Consider the following 17,309-nt stretch of genomic DNA (forward strand, 5'->3'; position numbering starts at 1 on the left):
ATTTTGGAGGTTTTTATTTTTATTTTTTGGTATCATTAATCTACAATTACATGAGGAACATTATGTTTACTTGACTCCCCCCATCACCAAGTCTCCCCCACATACCCCATTACAGTCACTGTCCATCAGCGTAGTAAGATGCTATAGAGTCACTACTTGTCTTCTCTGTGTTGTACAGCTCTCCCAGTGCCCCCCACCGCTACATTATGTTTGCTAATAGTAGTGCCCCCCCCTTTTTTTGCCCCTTCCTTCCCACCCATCCTCCCCAGTTCCTTTCCCTTTGGTAGCTGTTAGTCTATTCTTGGGTTCTGTGATTCTGCTGCTGTTTTGTTCCTTCAGTTTTTTCTTTGTTCTTATACTCCACAGATGAGTGAAATCATTTGATATTTGTCTTTTTCTGCCTGGCTTATTTCACTGAGCATAATACCCTCGTGTTGTTTGTTTTTTTTAATATTAAAAAATCTTTGAGGCAATACTTATGACTTATAACAAATTTATTTAATTCAAAAGTAAATAAAGGGAAAAGGACTTCCCATCATCCCATCCTATTTCTACAGATAATCATTTCAACAGTCAGCTATGTATCATGTCATGCTTTTTTTTTAAATTTATGCTTATCGTAGGGTAAATTTGTATATATAGACAGATTAAGTCAATTCATTCATGTATGTGTGTGTACATGTATATCTGTATTTATCTAATCTATCTCTATTAAGAGAGCTCATTGCTAGACTCTGTTCTGTTCCATTGATCTATTTGCCTTCTCCTTTGCCAGTACCCATCTATCTTAATAATTATAGCTTTCAGTTTGTTTTGATATCTGATAAGGCAAATCTTCATCTCATTATTTTTCATTTAAAGAAATTGCCTGGCTCTTTTTGGGCATGAAATTTTCAGATTAACTTTAGATTTAAGTTAAAAAAATCATGGGTCTTTCCTTGAGTTGAACTGATTTATAGAGAACTGATGTTTCAGGATAACTGACATATTTCCAATATTGAATCTTGTCACTTAGGAACCTGTTATGTCACTTTATTCAGATCTTTTATGTCCTTTGGGAAAAATCTCACCTATTTCCTCCTGAGTTTATTTTTAGGTATTTCATCGATTTTGTTGCCATCATGAATGTAATTTTTCCCCTTTACATTTTCTAACTGGTTATTGCTGGTATAGTTTTTAAGAAGCTGGTGATTTTTGTAAAATTTGTCTTATAATCACCTATTTTATTGAACTTCCTATTCTAATGATGTTTCAGTTGATTCTCTGGGCCTTATATAATATGCAAGTTATAACTTTTTATCACTTCATTTGTAATATTTATGCATAATTTCTTTCTTGTATATTACTTCCTGGCTAAGATATCTGAGTTGGGGTGAGAAGGGTGATTCTGGGAAGTCCTGTTGGCTGATATTAATTTAAGCAAGTATCAAAGAATGTGCAGCTGGTGAAATAACTGGGTGGCAGAGAATGTGTTCCAGACAGGCCTTGAGGAGAGAAACAACAAGACAATGTTCAGTGAATAGAAGAATGGCTCGAGCATAGGACACAAAAGAGGCTGGGGGAGAGTAATAGGGGTGCAACAGAAGCTACTGGACTCCAAGGAGCAATTAATTCTAAAGGAATTGAGAATTTAACAGAAGGTGTGTAAAGCCGAATGGCCCCCAAGTGTCCACACAGCTGATCCCTGGCATCTGTAAATACGTTACCCTATATAGCAAAAGGGACTTTGCAGATGAAATTAAGGCTATGGATCTTAAAATGGGGGAGATTATCCTGGATTATTCAGGTGGGCCCAATATAATTACATGAGCCCAAAAGCAAGGAAGTTTGGCTGAAAGGGGAAGCAAATGTGGTACAAGGGGAAAGTGGCAAGATTCAGAGTGAGAAGGACTTAACCTATCTTGGCTGAAGGGAGACCATGTGGAAAATATGAGAAGGAATGTAGGAGCAAAGACTGTCTGACAACCAGCAAGGAAACACGGGACTGCCTGACAGCTCTAAGGACTGAATGTGGCCAACAACCTGAGTGAGCTGGGCAGGGAGTTCATCTTTGCAGCCTCCAGAAGGAAATATAGCCCTGCTGATCCTTTGGCTTTGGCGTTTTGAGACTATGCAGAGGACCCTGGTTAGCCACACTGTACCCAGACTTTTGGTTTATAGAACTGTGAGATAATAAATTCATGTTGTGTTAAGCTGCAAAACGTGTGGTTCTTTGCTATAGCAGCAGTATAATACTGATGCAGGGGGTTTAAGCAGGGAAGTAATGTCAGACTACTCCTTGTTGCTGTCCAGAAAATGGGTTTGTGAGAGTGCAAATTTGGAGGCAAGGAGATTTTTTGTGGGAATACAGTGGAAGAGGATATGATCTGAGATTTATTTGGCGATTTTTATTGCCAAAATTTGGACACAGATTAAAATGTTGGAAATGAGGGAGAGAAGGGATTCAGGGAAACTGCTGATTTCTGGCTTGGATCCAGAGTGACTGGTGAAGCTGTTCCTTGAGACAGGGATGTGCAGTTTAGAGGATGCCATGTTATGATTCTAGGTTGTTCTTTGTTAGGAAATTCTCCTATAAATACTTATTTTAAGGTAGAGTATGTGAATGTGTGCTTTATCTTTTAAGATAAATTTTTTGTTTTGTTTTATTTTTTAGGTCATGTAGGAAATCGTAAATCATGTGAAGATGGGACTCTTGGTATTTGTGCGCAATCTGCTGCTAGCCCTCTGCCTTTTTCTGGTATTGGGATTTTTGTATTATTCTGCATGGAAGCTACATTTTCTCCAGTGGGAGGACTCCAGTAAGTATGGTCCCACTGGCCCACCCCTAGGAAAGCCTGTTGCAGATCAGTTACTGGGTTTTCATGGGACTGCAGTGCTCTCATATTCTTCAAAGATGGGCAGTGAGAGTAAAGACAACATTTCAGGATTTAGGTTTAGAAATTGCTTACCACTTTTGTTGCTGTAGGTTGAGAGCTTTGATGTTTTCAAAAACTGCATGCCATGGCAGATCCTTTTATGAACCCGATGCAAATGTGCTGTTCTTCAATAAAATCCCCAACTCTACCAGTACCTTTAGTTCTTGAATGTTGTTCTTTTTAACTACTATAGTATATTGCCGCTCCCATTTGCCATTTATTGCCTGATGGCTTGGTATTGAAGTTGGTTTTCTTCTGCCCTTAAAGCATTTCTCTGTATCTTTTCTTTGAATTTTCAGTTTTCAATTTAATATTGCTGTTGTTTTATTTTCCCTAAAGAAGTTTTGTCTACTTGATCATTTTAGGCTTTGCTGTACTGAACTAGTACCTGAGTAGAATAATGGTTAGCTTTTTTTCCCTGACCAGTAACTCCTAATCCACTTCTTGTATTTGTACCTTTGGTCTCATGTATTATGCAGTGCTTTCATCACTGCACGTACCCCTCTGATGTGGTTTTGATTCATTCACCCAGTGTTGACTGTGTTGTGGTTTTAGGCTTACAGTTGAAAGGCTTGTGTTGAGCAGCACCGGGCATTCTCTTCTTGGCTATAGCTTGAAGTATTCCACAGTGACATAAGTAGTTTTCTTTTTGGTTCTTTTGCCTGATGGCTGTCTGAGCTTCATGGAGGAAATACTGGGTATTCTGTTCTGATTCCCAGAGAGTGTTTCTTCTCTGAAGTAGTTTTATTTTGATAAACATCTACTGGGTACGAATGTAGAATTCACTTGAGAGTAGACTCAGTCTGTAGATATGAGGTTAAAATGTGTTGGAAGCGGCAATTGGCAATTGACTTAGTGTTTGTATTGAGACCTTAACATGGGAACTCTGTCTATGAAGTGGCTCATTTATTTCTCACATGGCCTGAACTACTGAAACAGTTTCAAGCCAATTTTTAAAATGTAGTGTTATACCTTTATTATTTTATATAGAATGTTTAAGTGCCTCTTAAACGCTTGGCTTATAATTATCACTACTTTGTGTTTCCAGAGTTTATTTAAATTTTTCAGTTTCAACTTACTTTTTAAATTAAGACTACTCAGAATAAGGAGTGTTTCTGTCAGTGCAGTGCAAAATAAGTAGTAGAGGCATGATCTGTATCCATAATGGATGGATTCATCTATAGCCATAAAACAGAAATATATGTAAGAAATAGGGATCTTCTTTTCTGTTAAGAGCTACTGACCTGTAGAAAACATAACTAAGGATTAAATAATATTTTCCTAGAGAAGTTGAGAAGGACATTAACTTTATGGAAGACCTTTTATGTGTCCAATTTTAGGCTATACAATTTATAAATTTAATTTACTTCTTATTGTAACCATGTGGAGATACAGTTATTATCCCTATTTTCCAGTTGAGCAAACTGAAGTATTTAGTTTAATTAATATACCTAAGTTACACAGCTAATCATGAGAACTAGAATTGAATCTTGATTTTCTGTCTTTAAAACCTCTGTCCATTAGTTTGAAAAGTCTAATAAATACTAAGGATAGGATTTAATTCTGTATTTTAATTGGTAAAAAGAGGAGAGGGACTCACAGAAGAAATAGTAAAGAGCATCAGAAGGGAGGTGAGAAAGAATAGGGAAGGAAAATGAGGAAAGGCAAAGAGAGAAAGTCCTCCAGATGATGAAGGGGTTTTTAGGTTGGAGGTAACATGGTGCTGTTTGCTGGTGCTGTGGGCTTCAGTAGTTTATTAATAGTTATCTGTTGTCCCTTGTGTTGTTAGCTGACTAACCACTATCTATATATTTTTCTTCTGACTCAAGCCTTGTAGATATTTAGCTTTGAATAGGTTGTTTAGACCTTCTTACTATAGCACATTATCTTCTGTGCTGTTAATAGCAGAGAGTGGAATAATGTGACCAACACTAGTGGCCTACCAAGTCAAAAATGGGTCCTTTACCCAGTAAACAAAGTCAAGGTGAAGGAGCTTCCCAAACCAGATGACTGCTAGTATTACAATTTAGGCTATGGTTTAGTAATACTGATGGTGATGGTGATAATAATGAAATTAAAATAATAATTTATTGAGTGTCTGTATATGTCTGTATTGGAAGTAGGAACTTTTCATCTGAGGAGATTAGAGGGCATTTCCAAGTTTGAAAAATAAATGTCTTTAACATTATTTTTCCTTAATTTTTTATACCAAGTATACTATTTTTTGTATACTTACCAAGTATACAATTTTTATATTTTTATGACTTACCAAGATTACCTATTGGAATTCCTTCATGGTGGGAGGAGAGGGGTTGAGTTTTTATTATTAAACTATTATTCATTCAATAAGCAGTACATTCCTATTATGGTCTATGTACTGTTCTGTGTAAACTGGATATATGCTAACCATAGACCTTTATGCTGTCAACCTATAATGTGAGAAAGAAATAAAACAACTATTTTAATGTGTTATGTTCTAAAAGAGAGGTCTGTGTGAAATACCATATTGGTACATGGAATACCTACCAGATAGAAAATTTTATGATTTCATTAATCCCAGGGCATATCATAGAAGAATGCAAACTGCTTTGTTTTGCACTGCTTAGAGTAAATGTGGCTTGCCGGACTTGAGTCAAATGCTTTACCTGAAAGGCTTTAAGTATGAGATTGGTCTAGTTATCAACCTCTTTAAAAGGCTAGATGTGTTTCAGTGTCTTCATCTCCAAAATGGAGATAAAGTACTATTTCTTTTGGCTTTGATACTTTTTTCAAGTCAGTGCCTTGTATAAGAGTTGGGTAATTGTCTTGTATCAATAGATCTGATTCCTATGGCCCATTTCATGGAAGTTTTACATATTTTATTATTTTAATATTTATTTTATTGAATACATTGAAATGAATACTTAATAGGATTAGGATTAATTTTCTATGTTATGGTACATGTAAAAATTCAGACTACCACATATATCAATATATGACAACTCCTTCTATGTTCTTGCATGTATTTACCAAAGTTCGTAATTGGAGAGATTATAAATCTGATTATTGACCTGAATGCTATAGAGAATACCATCTGGCAAGTAAATTGGAGTTTGGATCTGATATTGGGGGAGGATCGATCGAACTTAGCTTAATAGACATAATATTGGAGAAGAAGAACACAGTTGGTAGACTAGCATTGCCTGACTTCAAGACTTTCCATAAAGCTGGAGTAGTCAAGGCAGGGTGCTACTGGCGAAAGAAGAGACAGATCAATGGAGCAGAGGAGAGCTCAGAAATGCAAATGTAGTCAGCTGATTTTGACAGAGGAGCAAAGGCAATACAGTGGAGCAAGACAGTCTTTTCAGCAAATGGTTGAAATGGGCACAAAGAGACATAGGAAATTATATCAACTCTTAGTTTTTCATCTTAAAAATGAAATAGAGGCTGGCCTGTGGCTTAGGGTGGCACTCTGCTTCTAATGATAATGGTGTAACTGACAACTGACAAGAGGTTAGTCTTCCCTTTATTAACCGCTGAAAAACTGGATGAAATAAATGAAGCAAACTCCTGTCAAGCAGTGGCCAATATGCAGTGTAAAATTTCAACCCCTAAAAGAAGGTAAACTCATGAAGTAATCTCTGTCATTTCCCAGCTCTGTCCTGGGGGACAGTGTCCCAACCCTGTTCAGAGAGCTGGAATCTAAACAGACTGTGGGGGTTCCACTAGGCTGAGGAGACAAAGATCAGAGTTTAGGGCAGATGAAACCGTTGGAATCTGTGGGATGGGGTGTCACTGTGAGTAGGCAAGTGTTCAGAGAAGGGGGCTCAGATGTCTGTGAGGGGAATTCTTGTGAGTCTGTAGCTGAGGCCTGGGCTATATGTGCATAAGGCAAAAGTACCTGAGGCTTAACCTTATAGATGGCGATTGCTACAGGGTGAGAGTAGGGCTCAAGCAGTGTTGGGGATAAGGAAGTACCAGGGACTTTGAAATTATAGCCCTGCCAGAATGGAGAAATCTCACTAGTACTTTAACACCCTGGCATCCAGCTGAGATACCAGAAAGGCCATGCTTTAGGAATAAAGATCTCACTGTAGAGTAAGATCTACTGAAGACTCACCCTAACAAGGCCTGAAACTGTGCCCCAGCAAGGAAGATTTTAAAGTTGGATCCTGTCAAGTTAGAGAAGTAAAAAATACCATAGACTTTCCTCAGCTCTACACTAAACATAGCATAAAATCATCTACACAAGTTCTGGGTTGTCAATCAATAATTGGTGTGCCTGTTAAAATAAAAACAGTCTTTGAGGATGACAACAGTATTTATAGTTTCTACATGTAATACCCGTAATGTCCAGTGTTCAATAAAAAGTTACTAGACATAAACAAACAGGAAAAATGTGATCCATATTCAAGAAACAAAAACAATTCTGTAGATGAGATGGCCCAGATATTGGACTTAGTAAAGTAGATATTATGAATAATTTAAGAATTAAAGGAAAATACAGTGAACAATAAGTAGTCTCAGCAGAGAAATCAAAACTATAAAAAAGAACCAAAGCAAATTCTACAACTGTAAAATATAGGAACAGAAATGAAGATTTTTGTTAACATTGGTTGGGTTTTTCAGAAGTCAGTGAACTTAAAGAGAGTACAATAGAAATTATCCAGACTGAGCCATAGAAAGAAAAAATATTGGAGAAAAGTAAACAGAGCCTCAGGAACCTGTGGGGACAGTATAAAATTGTCTACTACACATGAGAATTGGGCAGAAAACAAATTGAAGAAAATGGTTGAAAGCTTACTAAATTTCATGAAAAACACTGACTTACTGATCTAAGAAAGCTCAGCAAACTCTAAGAAGGATAAATATTGTAGGGAGAATCTAATTACATCATAGTCAAATTTCTGAAATCTAAAAATATAGTGAAAATCTTGAAAACAGACAAAGAAAAGTAAACATTATATACAGGGGTGGGGAATACCACTGACCTTTCACCATAAACAATAGAGGTCAGAACATAATGAAAGATTTTTAAACTGTTGAAAGAAAAAATACTAAAAACTTGTCATCCCAGAATTCTAGAATTCATGAAGGTATCCTTCCAAAATGAGGATGAAATTATCTTTTCAATAAAAGTTAGAAGAGAATTTGTTGCTAGGAGAACTGCATTCCAAGAAGTGTTAAAGGATATCCCTCAGGCCAATGGGAAGTAGTACTAGATGGAAACTTACATCTATAGGAAAAAATGAAGATCACGGGAAATGATAAATAACTGACAGATATAAAAGACTCTTTTTCATTTCTTATAACTTGCTTAAAAGACAATTAATTGCTTAAACAAAAATAATAACCCTGTAATGTCAGGTTTAGAGCAAATGTAGAAGTAAAAGATATAGCAACACTTGCACAAAGAATGGGAGGCGGGTAAATGGAATTTTACTATTGTAAGATTATTACATTTGTTCAAAGGAAATAGGAAGTGGGAGGCAGGCAGGAATGCTGTATATAAACTAAGGAAAGGGCAAAAATAATAAGTATGAAATGTCAGATGTGAAGAGATATATTGACTCTAAATAGACTCTGATAAGGATGTATATTCCTTAGTAGAACAACTACAAAAAAAGAAGTAACAAAAAGAGGTATGTACCTAAGAAGCCAATAGAAGAAATAAAATGGAGCACTAAAAAAAAATTAGTTAACTCCAAAGAAAGCAGGAAAACAGCAAAATAAGAACAAAAAACATAAGGAAGAAATGGAAAACAAATGGTCAGACAGTTATCTTCATCCTGACTATATCAATAATTACATTTATTTATTTTTTAAGTATATATTTTAAATTGAAGTATAGTTGATACATAATATTATATTGGTTTCAAGTATACAACAGTTAATGGGTTCAACAGTTAAGCACATTATTAAATCCTCACATCAACTCGTGTGGTTACTGTCTGTCAACATAGAAAGATGCTACAGAATCATTGGCCATATTCTCCATGCTGCCTTTCTATTCTCATGACCAACTTACATTATGATTAAGATTTTTGTGCCCTTTTATCCCCCTCACCCTCTCCACCAACCCACCCCAACCCCTCTCCATGGTAACCACCAGTCACTTCTCTGTGTGTTTGAGTCCACTGCTGTGTTGTTCATTTTGTTTTGTTTTCAGATTCCACTAGTAAGTAAAATCATATGGTATTTGTCTTTCTCCACCTGGCTTATTTCACTTAGCCTAACACCCTCTAGGGTCCATCCATGTTGGTGCAAATGGCAAGATTTCTTTCCTTTTTATGGCTTAAAAATATTCCACTGTGTATATGTACCACCTCTTCTTTATCCATTCATCTACTGATGGACACATTGGTTGCTTCCATTATCTTGGCTATGATAAATAATGTGGCAATAAACATAGGGGTGCATACATCTTTTCGAATCAGAGATTTTACTTTCTTTGGGTAAATTCCTAAAAGTGGAATTACTGGGTCAAATGGTATTTCTTTTTTAGTTTTTTGAGGACCCTCCATACTTCTTTCCACAGTGGCTACACCAATTTACAATCCCACCGGCAGTGTAGGAGGGTTCTCCTTTCTCCACATTCTCACCAAGATTTGTTGTTGCTTGTCTTTAGGATAGTGGCCATTCTAACTGGTGGGAGGTGATATCTCATTGTGGTTTTAATTTGCATTTCCATGATGATTAGTGATGTGGAGCATCTTTTCATGTGCCTGTTGGCCATCTGTATTTCTTCTTTGGAAAAATGTCTATTCAGGTCCTTTTCACAGTTTTTAATCGGGTTATTTGTTTTTTTTTGGTGTTGAGGCATATGAGTTCTTTATTTATCTTGGATGTTAACCCCTTATTGAATAAACTGTTTATGAATATGTTCTGTCATACTGTAGGTTGCCTTTTCTGCTGATGGTGTCCTTTGCTGTACAGAAGCTTTTTAGTTTGGTGTAGTCCCACTTGTTCATTTTTTATTTTGTTTCCCTTGCCTGGGGAGATGTGTCCAGAAAAAAATTGTTCATTCTTATGTTCAAGAGATTTTTGCGTATGTTTCCTTCTAAGAGTTTTATGGTTTCATGTCTTACATTTAGGTCTTTAATCCATTTTGAGTTTATTTTTATGTATGGAGTTAGACAGTAACCCAGTTCCATTCTTTTGCATATAGCTGTCCAGTTTTCCCAACACCATTTATTGAAGAGACTATCTTTTCCCCATTGTATATTCATGGCTCCTTTATCATATATTAATTGATCATATATGCAGGGGTTTATATCTGGGCTCTATTCTGTTCCACTGATTTATGAGTGTGTTCTTGTGCCAGTACCATACAGTTTTGATTATTGTAACTTTGTAGTATAACTTGAAGTGAGGGAATGTAATACCCCCAGCTTTGTTCTTCCTCAAGATTGCTTTGGCTATTCGAGGTCTTTTGTGGTTCTATATAAATTTTAGGATTATTTGCTCTAGTTCATTGAAAAATGCCTTTGGTGTTCTGATAGGAATTGCATTGAATCTGTAAATTCCTTTGGGCAGGATAATAATTACATTTAAATATGAATGGATTAAAACTCAAGTTAAAGGTTGCAACTGTAAGAATGGTTAACAAAGCATGATCTAACTATGTCCTGATGTAAGAGACATATTTTAGACTTAAAGACAGGTAGGTTTAAAGTAAAAGGATGGAAAATATATCTTATGTAAAAAATAGACATAGAAGAAATTTGGCATAGCTGTATTAATTTTGGCAAGTCATGTCTCCAACATAAAAAGTATTATAAGACATGAGGGACCCTCATAATCTTGACCAAAGTATGACAAATATGTTACAAATTACAAGATTACAAATCAGTATCCCTCATGAACATATATGCAAAAATCTCAACAAAATGTTAGCAAATTAAATCTGGCAGTATATAATGAGGATAACAACATGACTAAGCACTTCAAGGTTGGCTCATAGGAAAACCATATCTTAATCATTGCAGAAAAAAACATTTGACCAGATATCAAAATGTATTATAAAGCTGTAAGTAATTAAAGTTTTCATACTAACATAGGAAAAAATCGATAGATCTGTTATCTGAAGTGCAAAAAACATGTATATATATATATATATATATATATATATATGTATGTATATATATTTAATATTGATAAATGTGATCTTTCACATCCAAGGGGAAAAAGCATAGAGTGTTTTATTTGGTTTTGAGATTGTTAACCTATTTTATTCAGAAAAATTTAAGTTAGGTACCCTTTACACCTTACACAAAAATAAATATCAGATAGATTAAAGATTTAATTACAAAAAACTAAAATACGAGAAGAAAATATGGAATATCAAATACAGTTTGGGAAAGATTTTGTTAGCCTGACACCAAGGTCAGAAACACACAGTAAAATATAAAAGATTTTTATTATCTTTTACATAAAACTTTAGTATAAAGAAAGAAATATTGAGCAAAATTAAAAACAGGAAAAATACTTCCCGTATATATGGTAGGTAAAGAGTTGTATTTTTAATATATAATAAAGAGCTCATATAAGCTTGAAAAAAATGAACACTTCAGTAGAAAAATTGACAAAATGCATAAATAGACAATTTCACTGAGGAAAATTATCAATCACTAGTGATCACGTTTTAAAATATTCTAATTTTTAAATAAATGTAAAATGTAAAATGACAATTATATTATTTTTACCTTCCATATTGGGAGAGATTGCCCTACATAGGTGTGAGTAAGCAGTTATTTTTATACGGTTAAGTGGGTTCCTGGAAAACAACATAATAATATGTATTCAAAAGTTTAAATATGTATACCTTTAAGTCTACCAGTTTTTACTTCCTAAATAATACAGAACAAGCATGCAAAGATATATGTATCTTATGCTTAACACTGCAGCATTGTTTATTAGAGAAAATGGAAACAATCTCAAAAAGCTAATGAAGATGGACTTAATAAATTGTGGTGCGTGCATTCAATGAATACTGTACAGCCATTGAAATGGCTATGATAGATATTTATATCCTGACATAGAAAGTATGTAATAATGATCTTTTTCACATACATACATACGCAGAGACACTGAAAGACATACCTACTTACATGCAGGTCTGTCTCAGCCTTCATTTGCAGGAAGTTCAAAATCATCAGCAATAAAATATTTACAAGCAGTTAGAATATGCCTGGCATTGTATCAGTCTTTTGGGATAGAAAGATTAATATAGTGCTGTCCTCTTGTGATGTTTATAATCTAACAACCCTGTGAGATTATAATAGGTAAGTTTTGAACACTTACATATGTGCTTGGAGCTCCCACTGTTCTAAAGTGCTTTGCATGCAGCATTTTATTTAATCCACCATGAGATATGTATCAACAGTTTTCCCACATTTTATAGGAAGACTATTAAGGCTCAGCAAATTAATGCTTTGCTTGAGATCACACAGATGGAAGGGGAAAGTCTGGACTATTATTTCCCAATTTTACAAATGGGAAAACAAAGGTTTAAGGGAGTTGGCCACTAGAGGAGACAGGGATGAAACTAAGTTTTCCTATTTTCCGTCTGAAGTCTTTGATCTCCCACCTGCTTGATATAAGTGTTTTTTTGTGATGATCTTCTTCCTCAGTTGTTCCCTCACAAACTTTTTTGACTTCTATAGACAAAGTTAATATACAAATAACATACTGGGAGAACAAAATTTCAGTATTTAAAATTTTCAGGGGTTGATATCTAGAATACAAGGAAGTCCTGCAAATCAAGAAGAAGGCAACAGTCCCAGTAGAAGATGGACAAAGAATTGGAAAAAGGATTTTGCAGAGTAAGAAACTCATAAGCTAAGCATATGATTAGATATGAAAACTCATAGACTATGAGAAATATTAAAATTAAAACAAGCTATCACTTCATACATCTTAGACTGAAAAAAAATTTAGGAAGCTGAGTAATATCAAGTGTTGGCAGGAATGTGAGAATATAGTAACCAGCCTCCTTTGCTGGTGGGAAAGTAGACCTTAGTTCAGCAGATCTGCTTCTTTATATACATTCCATGGAACTTACAGAGACGTGCATTATTTGTGCCCAGGGAGTTGGAAGATGAATTTGTTTCCATCTGAGGAGTGGGGCAAAAGATAGGGTATTTATATCATGAAGTAATACTCAGCTGTTAGAAGTAACAGATCATATGTACACAAAACAACATAGATAGAACTTAAAAAGTGTAATTTGAATAAAAAATAAAATGGAATATACAATGCCATTTATATAAATTTAAAAAGTTGTACAAAGATTTTTTAGGCTACAAGAGGCATGAGCCATAACATTAAAAATTGATATATTTAAACTTTACCAAAATTTTAAAAGTTGCTCTTAAAAACACTATTAAAATAAGAAGGCAAGCCACAAAATGGGAAAGAATATTCAATACTTGTATATGCAACATTCAATTATAAAATATTCAACACTTGTGTATATTTATATCTAAAATATGTACACAATTTGTTTAAGTTAATAATAAAGTAAACAGCTTATTAAAAAATGGGCAAAAGGTTTGAAGATATACTTTACATAAAAAGATATATCAAATGATTCTCACATTGTTATTCATCATGGAAATACAAAGTAAAACCACAATGTGATAACACTACATACTGATTAGAATGACTCAAGTTTTAAGTGTTGGCAAGACTATGAAGCAAATGGAACTCTCAAATGTTGCTGTTGTGAATGTAAAATGGTAGAATCCCTTTGGAAACCAGTTTGGAAGTCTCCTAAAAAGTTATACATATGCCTGCCAAGTGACGGTCATCCTACTCTTAAATATTTATGCGATAAAAATAAAAGTGACCACATAAAGACCTGTATGTGAATGCTCAAAGCAGCTTTATTCTCATGGTCCCCAAAGTTGAAACAACCCAAATATCTCGAATGGATAAGCAAAAGGTAGTATATCCACACAATGAAATACTGTTCATCAAGGAGAAGGAACAAACTTGATACACACAACATCATGGATGAATGTCAAACTCATTACTCTGAGCAAAAGAAACCAGTCACAATAGAGTACACATTGTTCTAACTCCATTTATATAAAATGCAAACTAAGCATTAGTAACTAAAAGCAGATCAGTAGCTGCCTGGAGTGAAAAGTGAAGGGGGAGATAGATTGCAAAAGGACACAAGGAATTTTTTGAGATTGATAGAAATGTTCTGTACATGGTGATGGTTTCATGAAGGTATACAACTATCAAAACTCTTCAAATCGTATACTTCAAATTGAGGAAATTCATTATATCTAAATTATTCCTGGATAAAGTTGTTAAGAAAAAGTGCATATAAAACACATATATTCAAAGAACATAAATATATATATAAAAAGAACACAGTAGAATGGTTGCCTTCATAAGAAGAAAGAAGTGGTAAATAAAAGGGGTATAAAATTTATGATTTGATTTTTATTATGATATTATTTTCCATAGGATTCCTTGCAATTCATTTGATATGGTTGAACAGTTGTCTCTGTATGCTTGTATTGTACATTCTCTGATAGTTAGGATGATGGTCTGTTTGAGCACAAGGAAGACCCTCCAGGGAGCAGAATGGCCAATATGTACACTGAAAACCACAAAACACTGCTATGAGAAATGAAAGAATATTGAAATAGAAATGCACTATGTTCATGAATCAGAAGACATGATATTAAGATATTGAACCTTCCCAGAAGGCTCATGGTTTTTTTTTTGTGTGTGTGTAGGAATTGACAATTGATTCTAAAATTTACATGGAAATACAAAGAATTCAGAATAGTTAAAACAATTTAAAAATTAGCAAAGTTGGAGGATTTGTATTACCTGCTTTCCAAACTTATTACAAAGCTATAATAATCAGGATAGAGTGGTACTGGTATTAAGATGGATATACAGATCAATGAAACAGAAAACAGTTCAGAAACAGACCCACATATATATGGCCAATTGATATTTTATAAAGGTGCCAAGGGAATTCAATGGAAAAAGTATAATCTTCTCAATAAGTGGCAGCAAACAAAATCTTGACTCTTACCTCTCACCATATGAAAAAGTAACTTGAAATGTATGTCACACACCTAAATGGAATTGCAAAAACTAAAAAACTCATAGAACTAAATATAGGATAGAATCTTAGTGAGCTTGAGTTTGGTAAAGACTTCTTAAGTAGGGCAAAAAGAGCATGAAAAAATTAATAATTGGACTTCATCAAAGGTTAAACATTTTGTTCTCCAAATACATTCTCACAAAAATTTAAAGGCAATCCACAGACTGGGAGAAAATTTTGCAAAGTATAGACAACTTGTGTTCTGAATACATGAAGAACCTTTACAACTTAGTCATAAGAAGATGAAAAGCCAGTTAAAAGTAGGCAGAGATATGAATAGATACTTTACCCAAGTAGACAGGCAGATGTCAAGTAAGCACATGAAAAAATACTCAATATAGTCATTAGGAGCAAATGGAAATTAAAACCGCAGTAAAATAATACTCTAAACTCCTTAGAATGGCTAAAATTAAAAAGATGGACTATACTATATCAGGTGTCTAGCATGTGGAACAATTCTAACATACACTGCTGGTGGGAATGTAAAATAGCACGACCACTTTGAAAAACAGTTCGGTAGTTTCGAAAAAAATTAAACATTCACCTAACGTATCTCTAGCCATTCCACCCTAAAAGTTCAAGAGTGTGTCCATACAACTATTTTTACATGAACATCCATTGCAACTTTATTTGTAATAGCCAAAAACTAGAAGGAACTCTCAAGGATCCACCAACAGGTAAATGGACAAACAAATTGTAGTGTATCTGTACAGTGGAATGCTACTCAGTATTAAAAAGGAATGAGCTATTTTTTTTCTGGTTTTATGAGATATTATTGACATATAATATTGTATTTGTCTTAGGTGTATGCATGATGATTTGATAAATGCATATATTGTGAAATGATTACCAGGACAAGTTTAGTTAACATCTGTTACCTCACATAGTTACAAGAAAGGAGTGAACTGTTGATACACAAATAACACGGATGAATCTCAAATAATTATGCTGAGTGAAATAATCCAAACATAAATGAGTGCATAGAGATAATGCCATTTATAAAAGGCACACTTATTTATAATGACAAAAGCAGATCACAGTTAGCATGGGAATGGAGTAGGGTAAGGGGTGGATTTAAAGGGGCATAGGGAAACTTCTGAGGTTGATAGATATGTTCCTTCATTGTGATGATGGTTTTACAGATATATGTCAAAGTTTACTAAGTTGCACACTTTATATATGAACAGTTTATTGTGTATTAATTATACCTCAGTAACACTTAAAAAAAATAGCCAAAAAAGAAAGATTGATTACCTTCAAAAGAACAATGGTTAGGCTGATAGTTGACTTCTCAAGAGTAGCAATAAAAGGCAAAAGACAGTGGACTATTTTATTGTGTTTAAAGAAAACTTTCAACCTAGACCCTGTGTATGCAGTGAAGCTATCTTTCAAGAATGAGACAAACACTGAAGAAAATTCACTGCCAATTGATACTTAGTAAAGACACTGACAAATTATAAACTTCAAAAAAAGGAAAATGATTCCAGAAGGAAGAGGCAGGAAGAAATGGTGAACAAAGAGAATGGTAAACATGTGGGTAAATCTTAGCAATCATTGGCTATATACTAAAAAAAAAAAAAAGACAGTATTGTCCTACATTTGGCCTCATAAAAACCAAGGTTTGGAACTACACTTCTTTTTAGTAAGAGCATATAAATTGAGAGCTGTTAAGAGTTCAGATATTTTTCTTGTATTGTTTAGTGGGGGGTTAAATATATTGATAAATTTAGGCTTTAAGCTAAATGTGCAGGTAAGGTTTCTAGGTTAACCACTACACAAATAGAAGGTGTGCATATAGTGCATAACTTAAAAACTAACAGAAGGAAAATTTAATGAAAAAAAGAAGGCAGGAAAGTCAAACAAAGTAATTTTGAAAGTAGAGGTCAACACTTTATATCTGAAACAAGAAGTTGAATGTATTCGTAGTTTAAGCAAGGAGAGCTGTCTTTTGTGGCAGTGGTTTTCAGAGTTTGGTCAAGATTATTTTCATAATAATAAGATATCGATTGCTTGTTGCATTGTGTTAACATGTGCATTGATGCTGCAAAGTGATGTTGCGTAAAACTACTCACACGTCAGCATGGATTGGAGCAGTGGCGCCAAACAGCTAGCGGGCATTGTATTTTCTCACTGCCATCCATACTAAAAAGTAAAAAGAAAAAGTCAAGTTTTACTTAAGAATGTTTTTGGTGAAACGTTTAATTCCATTAAATTAATTACTTAATTAACTTGATTAAATCCTGACTTTTGAGTATATATCATTTTACTAAAAAAATGTG

General features: G+C 34.3%; 1 protein-coding gene across 4 annotated transcripts in view; it reads left to right on the forward strand.

Moving 5' to 3' along the window:
* The window catches only part of ST3GAL3 (ST3 beta-galactoside alpha-2,3-sialyltransferase 3), a 201,144-nt gene that overhangs the window by 18,353 nt on the left and 165,482 nt on the right, over window positions 1-17,309 (forward strand). For all 4 annotated transcript variants that reach the window (XM_036892928.2, XM_036892932.2, XM_036892930.2 and 1 more), the window contains exon 2: window positions 2,654-2,798. In XM_036892928.2, the coding sequence (XP_036748823.1) occupies window positions 2,684-2,798 (115 nt within the window). In that variant the 5' untranslated portion in view covers window positions 2,654-2,683. The remainder of the gene's footprint in view (window positions 1-2,653; window positions 2,799-17,309) is intronic.

This window comes from Manis pentadactyla, chromosome 4, assembly GCF_030020395.1.
Source record: "Manis pentadactyla isolate mManPen7 chromosome 4, mManPen7.hap1, whole genome shotgun sequence".
In the NCBI taxonomy this organism is placed as follows: Eukaryota; Metazoa; Chordata; class Mammalia; order Pholidota; family Manidae; genus Manis; species Manis pentadactyla.